The sequence below is a fragment of the Rana temporaria genome, chromosome 1 (genome assembly GCF_905171775.1).
Source record: "Rana temporaria chromosome 1, aRanTem1.1, whole genome shotgun sequence".
Classification (NCBI taxonomy): Eukaryota; Metazoa; Chordata; class Amphibia; order Anura; family Ranidae; genus Rana; species Rana temporaria.
In genome coordinates, this window is record NC_053489.1 from 451,727,935 (window position 1) to 451,745,740 (window position 17,806).

Below are 17,806 nucleotides of genomic sequence, written 5' to 3' on the forward strand. Positions count from 1 at the left end.
AGGCTGAGCCAGATGCTTGCAAAGTGCCGTTGAGAGGCTAAGCCCCCCCCCCCCCCCCCACAGCCTGGCACTCCAGTGAGTACTGGAGGGGCAGAGCTGTCAGTAACCGGCTCTCTGCTCACTGAAGACTGAGAACTGAGCAATCAGCATGCATTGATATCTCGGTTCTCAGTCTTAAAGGTGGCAGGAACAGATGCAGCGCTGGACTGATGCTGCATCCACCCAGGTGAGTTTGTATGTTTGTTTTCTTAAAGTCTGCACTTCTCTTTAAAGCAAATGCATTCCTGTTTCAAGCATTACATAGCAAATGTGTTTTAAACAACATATAACATTTACCCATCTATATTCAAATTTACAGTTTAGGCTGCTTTTTAAATGCTGATGCATACATAAATAACTAAATAAATCAATATTTTATTTGTGCAAAATTACACTTTAATAATAAAATATAGAATCATTACTTTCCTTCTGGATATCAGGCCCATTGTTTTTATCTTAACATTGTGTACAATCATACTGTAGGTGAATGGGCACAGTTCAGGGGTTTAACGAAGAGTGGTGATTGATGATTAGGCTCAATGCATGCTTCTTATTTTGTTCAATGCACAGCAGACATACAATTCAGCAGGCCTGAGAGTTCAAAGGTAAAGCGTATTTGTTGGTGTGACCCAGCACAACAGTAAAACAGACAGCACATTTTTGTTCTTCAGAATCAAATTCCTCCTTCAAGAGTCATCATACAATGGATTGTTATAATTTCCTAAGGAGCCATAGTCTGGCTCTTCCCGTAGTCTTCCATAGGATCCATGCCTACAGAAAAGAACATTTACAAAATTAGATATGTTTACAAAGCAAAGAAACAAATGCGAAAAAATAAATTCAATGTCATTTCTCAGCACATTCTAAGTTTTGCGTAAGCCTCCAAAATGCTCATCAATGACTTGTTTCAATATTTAGAATGTAATTAATGCATTTATATCTGAATACACTGGGGCAGATCCACATAAATCTGCGCCGGGCGCAGCGTATGTAAGATACGCTACGCCGCTGTAACTTACTTTGCATTGGTTTGAATCCTGAAAGAATTTGAGCCGTAAGTTACGGCGGCGTAGTGTATCTCTCGCGGCGTAAGGGCGCGGAATTCAAATTCGGCGGGTAGGGGGCGTGTTTCATTTAAATGAAGCGCGTCCCCGCGCCGAACGAACTGCGCATGCGCCGTCCCTAAAATATCCCAGGGTGCAATGCTCCAAATGACGTCACAAGGACGTCATTGTTTTTGACGTGAACGTAAATGGCGTCCAGCCCCATTCACTGACGACTTACGCAAACGACGTAAAAAATTCAAAATGCGAGGCGGGAACGACAGCCATACTTAACATTGAGTATGCCACCATATAGCAGCTTTAACTATACGCCTGAAAAAGCCTAACGGAAACGATGTAAATAAATGCAACGGCCGGTCGTACGTTCGTGGATCGTCGGAAATAGCTAATTTGCATACTCGACGCGGATTACGACGGGAACGCCACCTAGCGGACGCCGAAAAAATTGCATCTAAGATCCGACGGCGTACGAAGACGTACGCCTGTCGGATCTAGCCGAGATGCCGTCGTATCTTATTTTGAGGATTCAAAACAAAGATACGACGCGGGAATTTTGAAATTACGCCGGCGTATCAGTAGATACGCCGGCGTAATTTCTTTGTGGATCTACCCCACTGTATACAAAAACTTACAAGAGTGCCACTATCACTTTGCCATAGTGAATACATCAGCGCAATGTTGCTTGTATTGGCACTTCTAAAGCAAGTCAATAAGAAAGCTGGATGACCTGTTCATAAAATGTCCGCCAGGAAAAAATAAAGTGCTTATTCTACATTAACCAGAATATTTATTTTCCATGATATCTCAGTATGCTCTTGGTACAACCAAAGAGCAGCTAGCTGGTCATATGATATGATCAAGGCCGGTTGTAATGGCAAAATTATTGTGCCAGCATTAAGGCCAACAGTGGTGGAGAAGCCTTAAAATATACACCAACGTTCTGCAAAATCGGAGCAGAGCGTGCTGAAAATAGGTAAATATATACATCTTTTTTACATAGGTTAATCGGCATAGGTGTTAGGAGGGGGAGGGAGCATTTTTAAGACTAGATAGGAATTCTACTTTCATGCTATTCTAATGTCTGTATGAGCTATATAGGCATTGACAAAATCTGTAAGTATGAACCCTGATGCCGCGTACACACGATCATTTTTCAGCATGTCCAAAAAACTAAGTTTTCCCAACTTCATCATTAAAACGACGTTGCCTACACACCATCGTTTTTAAAAAATGATCTAGCAAAGCGTGGTGATGTACAACACATACGACGGCACTATAAAGGGGAAGTTCTATTCGCCTTTGGGCTGCTTTAGCTGACTCTGTGTTAGTAAAAGACGATTCGCGCTTTTCTGTCTGTTACAGCGTGATGAATCTGCTTACTCTATTATGAACGGTAGTTTTACCAGAACGAGCGCTCCCGTCTCATAACTTGCTTCTGAGCATGTGCAGGTTTTTTACATCGTTTTAGCCCACACACGATCATTTTTTACAACCCGAAAAACGACATTGTTTAAAACGACGTTAAAAAATGCAGCATGTTCGAATTTTTTTTTTGTCATTTTTCAGAACCTGAAAAATGATGTGAAGCCCACACACGATCATTTTAAATGACGTTTTTGAAAAACAATGTTTTTTTCATGCCGAAAAATGATCGTGTGTACGCAGCATAAGAAATCACATAATTGACTTCTAATGTAAAAAAATATGTATATGTAGATTGCTTTAAGGCTAGAACAAGAGCATGGCCTCACTGAACATGGAACACTTTCAGACAAATGAGATGGCTGTGCTTGCAGATGTTGTGTGCCTCAGCTGTCCTTCAATGTTTAACAGAGAAGTCTAGCCTGAGCTTTTTAGGCTGGACTTCTTCTGACCCGTTTTCAGCGAAGTGCGGTCTGAAGTATGCTTTCCGCTAACGTCACTGCCATCAGTGGAAGCACCACGTCATCCCGACTTCCCGAGACTGGATCCGCCATCTGCCTTGACTGATGACAGTCTCATCAAACCACTGAGACATCTGCTTCCCACCCCTCCACTGCTAAGCGCTCCAATGAGCATTGAGAAGCAGAGAGAAGAGACGCTGACTGACAGTCAGCAGCTCTCCTCTCGGGGGGCTGTGAGAACTGAGCCATCGGCAGTGTTCGCTGGCTCGGTTCTCAGTGCAGAGACGGCAGGGGACAGATGCAGCATCGGTCTGATGCTGCATCCACCTAGGTAAGTATGAAAAAAAAAAACAAACATACTTCTCTTTTTAATATCAGCTTTGGACTGTCTAGGTCAAATCCCGTTTGTGAATTCTTTTTTTTATAATTCACTGATTATGTTCAGAAAGCTTGTGTCCAAAACACAGAGCCAAGTCTGTCAATACAACTTCACACACTAAAGCCCATTCAGATAACCGGTAATATCTTTATTTTCTCTAACGCTCAGACAGCATAATAAGAAAGCTAAAGGTTAGGTGGGCCAAGAAGAAAAAAACACTGTGCCAAAGTATTTTAGAGTAGAATAAAAAAACATAATTTGCCTTTAACAGTACAGTATTAGATTTCAGTATGTTATCACACAAATTTGCACAACTATTACCCAGGATTCACATATTTTTCAAACTGAATTTAATTAGAAACATGTGAATCCTGGGTAAAAGTTGTGTGAATTTTGTGTGATAACACTTATAAATAGACCCTTTAGTGTAGTGGCTGCTCAATCTCTTGTCTCCTATATAGCAGTATTATTTATGTTTTATCTGTTATTACCTTTTGAACAATGGGCTTCCTGAGAGATGAATGAAAATTCTGCGTACTCTGCAGTACAGATTTTCTACTTTTATATTTTCTGTCTCAAAAAAGTATATACTGTATATATTTTTTTATAGCTAACATAACAAAGAGACAGCGGTGAATGGAAAGTCTTAGAAGAGGGAAGTAAAAGTTTTACCAGTTCCTTTAAGTAGACAGTCTGAATTTTATTTTTTTCTAAAGATGAACATCCTCCCTCCCCTTAAGTAAGTGCATTAAACGTTGTCAGAGTATTACAAACTGTAAAAATTTTAGCATAAAGCATTTATAAAGGTTCTTAAACCAGAGAGTTTTTTCAGTTTTTGTGAAAGGTGAGCACCACTCCACCAAATTTATTGACAGCAAACCCCGATTGCATGCTTTCAGCTTGAAGACCCTGCACTACTCCAAATATGCACTAAGTATGTAGTGAAGTTGGCCTGGGAGAATCTTAGGCCGCGTACACGCGACCGGTCCAAACCGATGAAAACGGACCGAAGTCCAGTTTCATCGGTCCAAACCGACCGTGTACGGCCCATCGGACTTTGGTCCTTTAGACCAAAGTTTTAGAACTTGCTTTAAAATCGAACCGATAGACGACTGACCATCGGTCAAAACCGATGGTTAGTACACAAAAGCATCGGTTCAAAACCTGTGCATGCTCAGAATCAAGTCGACGCATGCTTGAAAGCATTGAACTTCGTTTTTTTCAGCACATCGTGTGTCTTACGTCACCGCGTTCTGACACGATCGGTTTTTGAACTGATGGTGTGTACGCACATAAGACCATCAGTCTGCTTCAGCGGTGAACCGATGAAAACGGTCCATGGGACCATTCTCATCGGATGGATCGACCGTGTGTACGCGGCCTCAGGCCCCATACACACGGGAGGATTTATCCGCGGATACGGTCCAGTCCTCTCGAGGATTTCAGCAGATTTTAATGCGATGGAGTGTACTCACCATCGCATTGAAATCCGCGCCGAAATCCTCTGGCGATGACGTGTCGCGCCGTTGCCGCGATTATGACGCGGCGACGGGCGCGACGCTGTCATATAAGGAATTCCACGCATGCGTCAAATCATTACGACGCGTGCGGGGAATCCCTTTGGACGGATGGATCCGGTGAGTCTGTACAGACGAGCGGATCCATCCGTGGGATCCGATTCCAGCGGATAGATATTCTGTGCATGTCGACAAATATCTATCTGCTGGAATTCGGAAATATCCGTGGATAAATATCCGCCGGAGTGTACACACCATAGAATCTATCCGCTGAAACCCATTCGATGGGATTTATCTGCGGATAGATTCTATGGTGTGTATGGGGCCTTAGGCCCCGTACACACGACCAGTTTCCTCGGCAGAATTCAGCTTCCGACCGAGTTTCTGGCTGAATTCTGCCGAGAAACCCGGCCGTGTGTACACTTTCGGCCGAGGAAGCCGACGAGGAGCTCGGCGAGGAAATAGAGAACATGTTCTCTATTTCCTCGTTGTTCAATGGGAGCTCTCGTCCCGCCGAGCTCCTCGGCGGCTTCAGTGCTGAACTGGCCGAGGAACTCGATGTGTTTGGCACGTCGAGTTCCTCGGCCGTGTGTACGAGGCCTTAGAGTTTTCCGGGCAGACATTAGTATTGCATGGGAAATGTGAAACTTCTATGATACTTAGGAATAAACAACTACAACACGTATGATGTATTTATAATACATGTAAGAGTCTTACATGTAAAAAAAAAAATACTTTTTGCAGCTCCCAAATAATACTATATATGCACTAGTTTAAAACAAATGCACATAGAATTTATCATATTTTGTTATATTTCATGTGCCTTTTCTTTATTCAGATTTTATAATAGAAGGCTAAGGCCCCTTTCACACTGGCTTTTCCGATCAGGTCCACCTGTCAGTTTTTCATGCCGACCTGATCGGACGTCGATGCACCTCTATGGAGCGGACTGATGGCGGTGACGTTTGCAGAGAGCGGACTTCATACCGCTCTTTGCAGAAAATATGTCACAAGAGTGCAAAACAAATTGCACTCCTATGACCCTTAGGAGAAGCCCAGCCTAAAAAGCTCAGGCTGAACTTCTCTGTTAAACATTGAAGGACAGCTGAGGCATATATAATCTGCAAGCACAGCCATCTCATTTGGCTGAAAGTGTCCCATGTTCAGTGAGGCGTGTTCATTCAGGTTCAGACCAGATCACCTAAGACATGTCCACGGAAATCCACTGCTATCCGATCCTGTCCGTGAAATCCAGATGGATGAAAACCCTATTTTCAATCCGTCTGAGGAATCGGATCAGATAAAATTGGACAGGCGGTCCGTTTTCATCCGATCTTTATAGAGGACAGTGGGGCTTTGACAGGTCCATCTCTGCACAGTGAGCGGAGACGGACCTGTCACCTGCCTGCTCAGCGGGGATCAGCGGATCGATCCCTGCTGAGCGAATGGGATTGGAAAGAAATCCTGGACTGCCACACTCCGTTAAACAACGTCTTTATTGGATAAAATTAAATCAAACAGTCAAAAATAGAAAGTAAACACTAGGACAAAAAAATGGCCAACATGTTTCACATCGTGAGATGTTTACTGCTGAGCGAAGCGGAGTCTGTACACAGACAAGCCCGCTTGAAAAAAAATAACTTTTCTGCATGCATTGCTTTTCTCCTGATGTTCAAATGACTTGTACTGTGGCAAAATGCAAAAACCTCTAGCTGCATCCACTCATGCGGACTTTGACAGCTACACTGTCTGTAAAGGTAGAGGCTCCTAGTGATGATATATTTCTCAACAAGGAAAGGTTTTAAAAATGAGCAGGGATGGGAGTACATAGAGAAGACCTAAATGTTAAAACAAATGTTATAACAGTGAGCTTGTGGACCCCTGCTCAAATTTTATTTTAAATATCAAATTTTATTTTGAATATCAAATTTTAATTTAAGCTATGTTAACAGCCTTGCTGAAATGGATACATAAAGAGCAGCTGGGAGACCAGATACCTAGCTTTCCTGGAATAAAATGCTGTTGCGTTTAAATGAAGCGTGGAGCAGCATTTTCTTAGGAAAAGATAAGTGTTTTTTTCTGTGTTCATTTTATAAGAAAAACAGTCATGTAAAACACCCCATGGAAATCATTGATTTTTTTTAAACATATTTGAACAGGCCAACTTTAAACCCTGCTTAAAATAGCACCTATAGATAAAGGTGGTATACTTGAACAATTGACACCTACAGTTGATATGGTATATTAATTTTCATTATCTAATTTTTTTTTTTTAAATCAAAGATGTTTTTATTGCTCACAAAACATACAGGGAAAAACAATATGACATATCATACATAACATGTAGAATGCACTAACAATGAATCTCTCCGTTAAGAACCTAACAGGTAGTGATCGTACCCAGTAGCATGCCCTCCGCCCCCACCCCCCCATAACTAACAAATCTAAATACCGCCCAGCAGCCTCATCTGAACAAGTTTCATAGGACTCAAGCCAAATGTGGCAAGCCATGCATCCCAAATCCTGTCAAATTTGCCCGTGTTTCCCCTGTGCCGATAGATGTACTTCTCCATTATAAGCATCCTGCCCATGTGTGTCAACCAGAATTTAAGTGTGGGGGGTGCCTCCAGTTTCCATTTCAGGAGAATGGCCCTTCTGGCCTGGAACAATGCTCTGTTGAATGCCATTCGAGTCAACTCCTCCGTTATCACTCCCTCCAAAACTCCAAGAAGGCAATATACCGGTTCCAGGAGAACGGTGGTCTGGAACACCGAGTTGAGCGTATCCAGAACCCCCCTCCAGAACATGTGGAGTTTGGGGCAGCGCCATGGGCAGGTGAATCAGATCGCCAGACATTACCCTGCATCTGTTACACATCGGGTCCGGGACCCTACCCATTTTAAAAAGTTTTACCGGGGTATAGTGGACCCTCAATAGAATGTACAACTGAGACACCTTCTGTGCAACATTGAGCGAACAGCCGTTGACTGCTTGCAGCGCCTTCATTATCTAATTTAAAGAAAATGTAGATCTGTCATATGGAAAAAGAAAGTACAACTCTACATTTATGACCTCTTCAAATTAATGAAATTAGAATTTGGTGTTCCAGATTAGGTGCCAAGTTAATTAGGGGGTATGTAGGTGAAAATTGCCCTTTTTAATCCCTAGGGTTTGGTGTTCTCTCCACTATGGACATGTGCAGTGTCATCATGCCAAGTTCCATAGAGTTCTCTGAGACCCCCAAAAAGTAAGCTGTAAATGTGTATGAGTCTGGCAAGGGATATAAAAAGATCACCAAATTATGTGGTGAATGAAGTGTCTGGCCAGCTAAGTGAATGTATCCCAAAAGCTGTCTGATGCTAAAAAAAAACAACCCAAAGAACCAAAAACATCCCTGTGGGGTGTTGAGTTAACTCTTGCAACAGTTGGAGTAAAAGTGCATGCATCCATGATCGAAAGAATATTGCTCCATATCCCTTCCTACGCATTTCATCATAATCGATTTGATTCCCGGGACTGATATACTGTATACTGCATAATGCTTGTTTCAACTATCTTAAAGTGGTTGTAAACCCACTTTTTGTACTTTTACCTACAGGTAAGCCTATAACAAGGCTTACCTGTAGGTAAGGAAAAAATCTCCTAAACCTGCACGGTTTAGGAGATATTCCCCTCACAATGCGCCGCTGCGCATGCGCAGGGGGGATCTACGGCGAAAGGACCGGCAGCCGCCGGACCTTGCCGAGTTTTAAATCTCCTGCGTGCATGCGCGGGAGTGACGTCATCGCCGCTCCAGCCAATCACAGCGCTGGAGCGGCGATACCCGGAAGACACGCCGAGGCAAGATGAAATCTCGCTCGGCGTGAACCAGGTAAGTGCTACGCACCTCGTTCCGAGGTAAGTATTTCATAATGAGCTAATATGCGGTGCATATTAGCTCATTATGACTTTTCCCTTACAGGAGGAAAAAAAAAAATATTTCATGCGGGTTTACAACCGCTTTAATGTTAGTAGTTGGTGTTTTTTTTTATCTACGATACATTTTACATACAGTATTCCACTATGGGAATGTTTTTATTTTTCACCCATGATATGCTGGATTAACTCTCCACCATCCCATATGACAGCATTTTACACCCAAAGAGAAGCAAGGTATTAAGGACTTTCACATTGTGGTATGTCTTTTCATACTTCTTTCATGACTCCTATAACTTAGAGACCACTCTCTCTGGTAAGGAGCCATTTTTTGTATATGATGGTACGGTATGGTGGCACTGCAAGTGATTCACTTGTTGATTTGATATTGATATCCACACTCATAACGCAAGTTGGACCCATATTTAGTCATGGAAATTTTAGTAAAGGGTTTGTAAAGGATTTTTTTTTTATTTTTTAAAAAAAACAAACATGTTATACTTACCTCCACTGTGCAGCTCGTTTTGCACAGTGTGGCCCCGATCCATGTCTTCTGGGGTCCCTCGGCGGCTGTCTCTGGTCCTCCCTGCAAGAACTCCACACATTCATGCGGGAGAGTTCGCATGGTGTGGAGTCCATGCCGGAGCGCTCCCGTGATACAGCCGATGGACATAGCCACCAACTGTATCACTCAGCCCCGCCCCCCGGCGCACCGCGTCATTGGTTGTGATTGACAGAAGCGCCAGCCAATGGCTGCGCTGCTTCAATCGACCAATGAATGAGATAGGAACCTGGCCGAGATGCCAGCTCGTTCACGGCACGGGACTTTCGAGGGGTCAGGTAAGTAAACGGGGGGGGGCTGGGTAGGCCGGTATTCTCTGAAGTTTTTTCACCTTAATGCATAGAATGCATTAAGGTAAAAAAACTTTTACCTTTACAACCCCTTTACCTCTTCATCACTTTGAACTTTCACTGGAGGCTCCATCTTTGGACTGTGATTATTTATGGGACTTTCCATACAATTTAATTTGAGGTGTACATTCATTTCACTGCTACTTTTTTTTCACAGTGCTGCAAATTTTTATTGCTGTCTGTGCTCCCATTAGGGTGACCATGGTCACTGGGACAAAAAATTATGAAAGATTTAATTTAACTGTTGCTACTAGAACAAGAAAATTCCAATGGGGACATCTGATTCGATGACAACTGTCTATGAGGGGATTTCCCATTACTTTGGAAAAGTTTCCTACCACTTCCAGGAAGAAAAGTGAAATCATCCCAAAGGGACACAAACACAATTCTTTACTCTGCTGAAAACAAAAAACTTTGGGCCAGATTCACAGAAAAAGTACGCGGGAGTATCTGCTGATACTCCGGCGTACTTTCAAATTTGCCGCGTCGTATCTTTATTTGTAATTCACAAACAAAGATACGACGGCTTTTGGCTAAGGTCCGACAGGCGTACGGCTTCGTACGCCTTCGGATCTTAGGTGTAATTTTCTGGCGGCCGCTGGGTGGAGTTTGCGTCGTTTTCCAGCGTCGGGTATGCAAATTAGCTGTTTACGGCGATTCAAGAAGGTACGCGCGTTCGTCGCATTCTCTTACGTCGTCGCTAGTTGGTTTTTCCCGTCGCAAACATAAGCCTGCTTTTTCATGGCTTACATTTAGAACACCCATGTTAAAGTATGGCCGTCCTTCCCGCGTCGAATTTCAAATTTTTTTTTTTTGCGTAAGACGTCCAGGAATACGAAACGACGTAACGCACGTCGCCGTTCAAAAATACGTTGGGGCGCCGTAATTTCGCGCAAAGTACGGCGGGAAATTTTCACACAGAGCATGCGCAGAACGTTCGGCGCGGGAGCACGCCTAATTTAAATGGTACACGCCCCATTTGAATTAGGCGGGCTTGCGCCGGACGGCTTTACGTTACACCGCCGTAAGTTTACACGCAAGTGCTTGGTGAATCAGGCACTTGCGCTGAAAACTTGCGGCGGTGTAACGTAAAGACGATACGTTACGCCGCCGCAGATCTCTGTGAATCTGGCCCTTTGACCTTAGATATACTTAAAAAAAATTTTTTTTTATATAACTTCATCAATAAACTTTTTTTATTTGCCTAGTGCTCCGCTTCAAAAAGTGAATTTCTTCATGTTAACATCCACAGATAACAGTGTTGGCTCTTTTACAAAAAGTCAATTAATCCTTCTTTGTTTGACTGTGGATTCTGTCTGTGTACTCTGGCCTTTTGCTCATTTTGTAAATGTAATTATAAATGCAATATGCGCCATTCACATTTCCAGATCACCAGGCTGTCTGTTGAGATGCCATACTGATTATCTGATACAGTTGAAATGCTTACTATAAGTAATCAGAACAGGCAAGCTGAGGTTTTGCTTGTTATAGATAACATACAGCTGTTCATAAACCATTTCACAGTGTAATATGTTCTACCGGTCTGTGAGGATGAAAAGATTGACAGATGCATTTTGTAGAAAACATATCATCCAGCACTGTGAAAGGTAAAAGATGGGCTTCTTGCATACCTCATCATCAGAGGGAGCACAGGGGAACATGATTCATCCAATGATTAAATGTCATTTTTTCAGATTTCAAAATAAAAAAAAAACTTTTAAAGAAACTTTATAGTTTTTCCAGTTAAGTAAAATTACTAGTCTGGGGTTATGAAAATATGTATCTTTATAAAACTTTTGATCTAAATAATGAACAGCAGGTGGTGTAATCCTATTGTAACTTTGCCCATAGGTAAAAGGTTTCAACATGCAGGCACAATTTGTAGTACTGTATTTTATCATCAAAGATTTTTGATGAGCAAACATAACACACAGTGCATGCTCCAGATAAAGCACATTCAAAACCATTGTGGCAAGCGATCACATTCAACCATTTTAACTGTACATAATACGTATACAGAAGGCTGCCCGCTGTTCAACAAAGTAGGGCCAACATATCAATATACAATTAAGCATTTATACTTTCCCAAGCATATTAACCACTACATTAGAGAAGCAGCCTATCCAGGACCAAATCCACTGAGGAGAGGCCAGGGGTGTCTAGCCATGGGGACCACAATTTAGTATTTTTTCTGGGGCTCCCTCTGTGTTGGTAAATATAATTTACCAAATGCAGAGTATCTCCCATTGGAGTAATCCATTCTTTCAACGTAGGGGGCTCAGCTGCCTTCTAATGACGGAGGATAAGCCTTTGAGCCTGGAAGAGTGGCCTTTAATTGAAAGGTCACCCAGAATGCCTAAAATACATGCTTTAGGATCCACCTGGACAATGAGCTAAAATAGTGAAAATGTGTGTAGAGGGCGCTATACTACAATAAAGTGCCTAGTAATACCAATCCACAATATATATAGTGATATATGGCAAATGAACATTAAATTAAATGTGCCAATTCTGAAAAATATAGACCTAAAATACTCTATTAATGGTGTAACAGAACCCCAAATGGGACAGGGGTTAACACCGTTTTAGATATTCCATTACCGAACCCAAGACAGCTATCGACACTCCACAGTCAGGCAAACGAACCCCAACAACGAGACACACAGCTCTGTTTGAGGTTCCACACGAATAGACCCTTTATTGAGAAAATCAGGCTCTTATATACAGTTAGTAACCAAAATGAACAATGACCCAACTCCACCCACAACATTACACAAGGAGCCCCAATACACACCTTTTTGGTAGACATCATGACTCTGGCTCTGACATACTTTACATGAGCTAATTAACTACATCTGATGTCTCAGCCACATGACCTTTAGACTGTCTGTTAACTTGCAATACACATTCATCACAGGACTCCTTCACACAATACAGGGCCATTAGCACAAGCCACAATGACAGATCCTTAGAAGCCATCCTAGATTCATTTACATCACAACAGACGACATTAACACCTAATAGTGTGTCCCCACATTGAATGAGTCACTCTTTTAATTAACATCGTTCTATTAACCTGTTAAGTTCAGAATCAACAACCAGTAATAGTTCAAGATATCCTGGAAAATATTGTGAATTACAGACCCATGTTAAAGCAATCCAAGATATATTCTGAATGTCCATTAATCTTACTAAAAATGATCTTCCCATTTGAATATGCAGTTTCTGTCATTTTCAAAAAATGTCCAAATATTTAGTGCAATGGTAACCTAGAGGTGTTCTGTAGACCATTGGTTCATTGACACCCCTAAAATTGTCATTTCCTGCTACTATGATAGGCTGACTGATTTTTTTGGAGGTCCACACTAAAATACAAGTAAATGTTTAGGCATCCCCTGCAATAGGAATTTCATTTTTGGTGGGATACTGCCTAAGACTTATCTGCTAAAGAGATACCGACTGCAGCTTTCATCATTTAAGAAATAAGTATACATGGCAAACATCAAAAGGGAGACCTTCTGTGAGTGTAGAGTTTTATGTAGTGGTAGGACTATTAGGCAGCTCACTTAGGAACAAAGGTAGATGTGATTGGCTCAAAAAGTGTTATATAAAAATTATATACTGCATATTAGCAAACAATAATAGCATGTATGCTTGGAAATACATGCAGTACTTTCTTATCTCATCTCTATAACAATACATTTTTCTCCTGAGATTGGTCAACCAGAGCTATTTAATACATTCTAAAGCAGGGATAAGCAATTAGCGGACCTCCAGATGTTGCCAAACTACAAGTCCCATGAGGCATAGCGAGACTCTGACAGCATCAAGCATGACACCCAGAGGCAGAGGCATGATGGGACTTGTAGTTTGGCAACAGCTGGAGGTCCGCTAATTGCTTATCCCCGTTCTAAAGGAACTCATAGAAATGAGGATTGTTGTTCAATAATGCATTATGCATACTTATATTTTGGTAGATGATCTACAGGTGAAAAGTGACTTCAATTGTATAATTAGTTAAAGTGGTTATAAAGGCTCAAGGTTTTTTACCTTCATGAAGGTAAAAGACCTGCTATGTGCAACAGCCCCCCTAAGGCTCCATTCACACCTTGGCGACAAACGCCCGACGCCGGACGCTCGTGCCGCTGGAGGGGAGAATTCCCATTGCTGTCTATGAGATGGTTCACATCTCATAGACGCCGTACGCCTGCCGCCTGAAAACAAGTCCCGGACCCTTTTTTTCAGGCGGCATTGGCGTTCGGCCATAGAAAGCAATGGGAAAGATTTGTTAAAAAAAAAAAGTTACACGAATCGCGGCAAAATACGCCGCGTACGCTGCGTTACTTGTCGCGGAGGTGTGAATGCAGCTTAATACTTACCCGAACCCCATCTAAATCCAGGGTCTCTTCCTCCTCATTGACTGAGACAGCAGCAGGAGCCATTACTGTCAATCACAGCCAATGAGGGAAGAGAGGGGGTGGGGCCGAGTCACACTCTGTGTGTGGAGTGAGCCTACTTGATGCCTCCATAGCAAGCTGCTTGGTATGGGGGCACGCGGCAGGAGGAAGGGGCCAGGAGCGCTGGTGGGGGACCCAAGAAGAGGAAGACCAGGACTGCTCAGTGAAAAACCACTGTAAGTATGACATGTTTGTTATTTAAAAAATAAATAAAACTGCATTTAATATCACTTTAAACTTTTTTTTCTTTTGGATAGTGAATGAAAGGCTTGGAATCTGTGCAAGCCCCTTACTACTGCCACTTTTGAGAAATTTCTTGCTCTCTTGACCATTGGCATTGTGAATTTTACCAACAGTGGCAAAATAATCCATAACAAGTCCAAACCTTTTCCTGCTCTACTAAAACAGAAGGATATTTTTATTGCTTTGTCCTCATATTTTGCTGCCGAGATTACTCCAAAAAGTTGGACATGAGGGCAAATCTTCCCGTTGAGGACTTCAGTTTCATTGACAGAGGTTCTAACTTCTTGTATGCTTATCCAAAGCTTCAAAAATGGTGTTTGCGACAGAGCCCTTCTTTAATTACAATGTAATTGTGCGGCAAATCAGCAGCTACAAATGACAAGGTTTTCAAATGGAATGCCTGCCGACCGCAGGTTCAAGACATATATTCAGTAACAGTTTCATTTCCTTGGTGAGAGCTGACTCATTTCTGTTGTTAACATAATAAACAGAAAATTCCTTTCTAATCTCTAGAGCAGCAGTGATATACACAGGGCCAGTGACAGAAAGGAGTAGTCAGGAAGAGTAAAAACATTTTAGTCCTCATCCTAATGATTATTGTTCCACAGTAGTGATGAGCCGAACACTCCCCTGTTCGGTTCGCACCAGAACCTTTGAACGGACCGATCGTTCGCACGAACTTTAGAACCCCATTGAAGTCTATGGGACTCGAACGTTCGAAATCAAAAGTGCAAATTTTAAAGGCTCATATGCAAGTTATTGTCGTAAAACGGGGTTGGGGACCCGGGTCTTGTCCCAGGGAACGTGTATCAATGGAAAAAAAAGTTTTAAAACGAGGAGCAGTGATTTTAATGATGCTTAAAGTGAAAAAAAAATTGAAAAATTCCTTTAACCACTTCCCCACCAAAGACGTCCCTGGGACGTCCTCCACTTTGAGCGGTGATATCTCAATGATGCCTGCAGCTACAGGCATCATTCAGATATCCCCGTCTTCAGCCGCCGATTCCCTGCACCATAAGAATGATCAAAGTGGCGGTTCCACCGCTTGATCGTTCTTATAGGCAGCGGGAGGGACACCCCCCCTCCCGCCACCATCCGGTGCTTCTCCGGGCTCTCACGTGCCATCGGGGGCCCGGAGAGCAAATTGGTCGGTGTCCGCTGCAGAACCATAGAGATGACTGGTGACCAGACGGTCACAGTCATCTCTATTACCGTCGGAGGACCGGGCACGACATTATGACGTCACGCCCGGTACCCGGAAGTAAACAAAGCCGCAATCGCGGCTGTTGGCATGTGATCGGTGATTCTTTTTTCACCGATTTCATGCTTGTAATCCTGGAGGAGAGATGTGGGGTCTTATTGACCCCACATCTCTCCATAAAGAGGACCTGTCACACTGATTCCTATTACAAGGGATGTTTACATTCCTTGTAATAGGAATAAAAGTGATCACAATTTTTTTTTTTTTTTTAAAGTGTAAAAATAAAAAAAATTAAGTAAAATAAAAATAAAATGAAACATTTTTTTTTTGAAAACGCCCCTGTCCTCGTTATCTCACACGCAGAAGCGAACACGCATGCAGGTCCCGCCCACATATGTAAACACCGTTCAAACCCCACATGTGAGGTATCGTTGCGTGCGTTAGAGCATGTGCAACAATTATAGCACTAGACCTACTCTGAAACTCAAAAATAGTAACCTGTAAAAAATGTTAAAGCGTCACCTATTTAGATTTTTAAGTACCGAAGTTTGGCGCCATTCCATGAATGTGCGCAATTTTAAAGTGTGACATGTTAGGTATCTATTTACTCGGCATAACATAATCTTTTACATTATATAAAAAAAGTGGGCTAACTTTACTGTTTTGTTATTTTTTAATTCATGAAACCACTTTTTTTCCCCAAAAAAGGCGTTTGAAAAATGATTGCGCAAATACCGTGCGAGAAAAAAAGTTGCAATGACCGCCATTTTATTCCCTAGGGTGTCTGCTTAAAAAAAATATATAATGTTTGGGGGTTCTGATAAATTTGCTAGCAAAAAAATTGTGATGTTTACATGAAGGAGAGAAGTGCCAAAATTAACCCGGTGGGCAAGTGGTTAAATATCGTACCTGCTGAGTGTCTATAGTATGCCTGTGAAGTGGCCCATGTTTAGAACTGTCCCTGCACAAAATGACATTACTATAAGGAAAAAGTAATTTAAAACTGCTTGCGGCTTTAATGTAATGTCTGGTCCCTGCAATATGGATGAAAATCATTAAAAAAAATTCCATGGGTTTCCCCGCCCCCCTCCCCCCAGGTCATTACAAGCCCCTTTGGCCCTATATACTTTGAACAGCAGTATACAGGTGGTGCAAACAAGACAGGGACTGTAGGTTTGTTTTTTGCTAAGTAGAATCTGTTTGTAATTTTGAACTGGTACTTTTTTAAAGTGTAGCTCCAGCCAAAACATCTATTTTTAAACTTTTTGGAAAACATAGAGAAGGATTATCACCCCTGTAACATTTGTTTTGCTGTCTGTACGCATCTGTTCAGAAGATTGCACCTCACTTTCTGTCCCAATGACAAATGTTTTTTTGTGATAAAGCATCAGTGGACAGGAGACACCTCTTACAGAAGAGAATTTCCCTTACTAGGGGTACATTTGCTCTCACTTCCTGTTGTCTCCTTCCATTTGCAAGTAGGAGTCATTTGTAAGTTGGATGTTTGAAAGTAGGGGCCTGCCGTATATACTCTGCAGAAATTTGGGCCCTAGGTGTTGGTGTTGCCACAACACTGTAAGCCCTCACAGTTAGTCTTGGTGGGCGCTGGAACACCCTGCTGTGAACTATTACCGTATTTCTCAGCGTATAACACGCACAGGCGTATAACACGCACCCTAACTTTAAGAGGGAAGTTTCAGGAAAAAACTTTTCACAGCCCCCTGCGTATAACACGCAGGCACAGTTTACCCTCTATTTTCAGGGTAAAAAAGTGAGTGTTATACGCCAATAAATACAGTATATCAAGAATTGTAATTACATGCCATTGTTGAACAGTGGTAAAAAAAATTGGGTGCTGGTGCCACAACACTGTAAGTCCTCACAGTTACTCTTGGTGGGTGCAGGAATGGGCCCTGCTGTTATATATTAGATCAAGAATTGTAATTACATGCCCCTGTTGAACAGGGGCAAAAAAATTGGGCCTTTGTTGGTGGTGGTGGTGGTGGTGCTGGTGCCACAACACTGTAAGCCCATTACAGTTAGTGTTGCTCACGAATATTCGCATTGCGAATATTCGACTCGAATATAGCATATTCGAGAAATCGCGCTATATTTCGAATTTCGCAGTGAATATTCGCAATTCCGAATATTCGCATTTTTTCAATTTGATTTTTAAAACAGATCACATCCTATCGA

At 42.2% G+C, this 17,806-nt stretch overlaps 1 protein-coding gene across 1 annotated transcript in view; it reads right to left on the bottom strand.

The window, feature by feature from the left end:
• Window positions 1-394: 394 nt before the first annotated feature.
• PARM1 (prostate androgen-regulated mucin-like protein 1) overlaps window positions 395-17,806 on the bottom strand; it is a 164,835-nt gene continuing 147,423 nt past the window's right edge. The window contains exon 4 of the mRNA XM_040327721.1: window positions 395-810. Coding sequence (XP_040183655.1) covers window positions 726-810 — 85 coding nt within the window. The 3' untranslated portion in view covers window positions 395-725. The remainder of the gene's footprint in view (window positions 811-17,806) is intronic.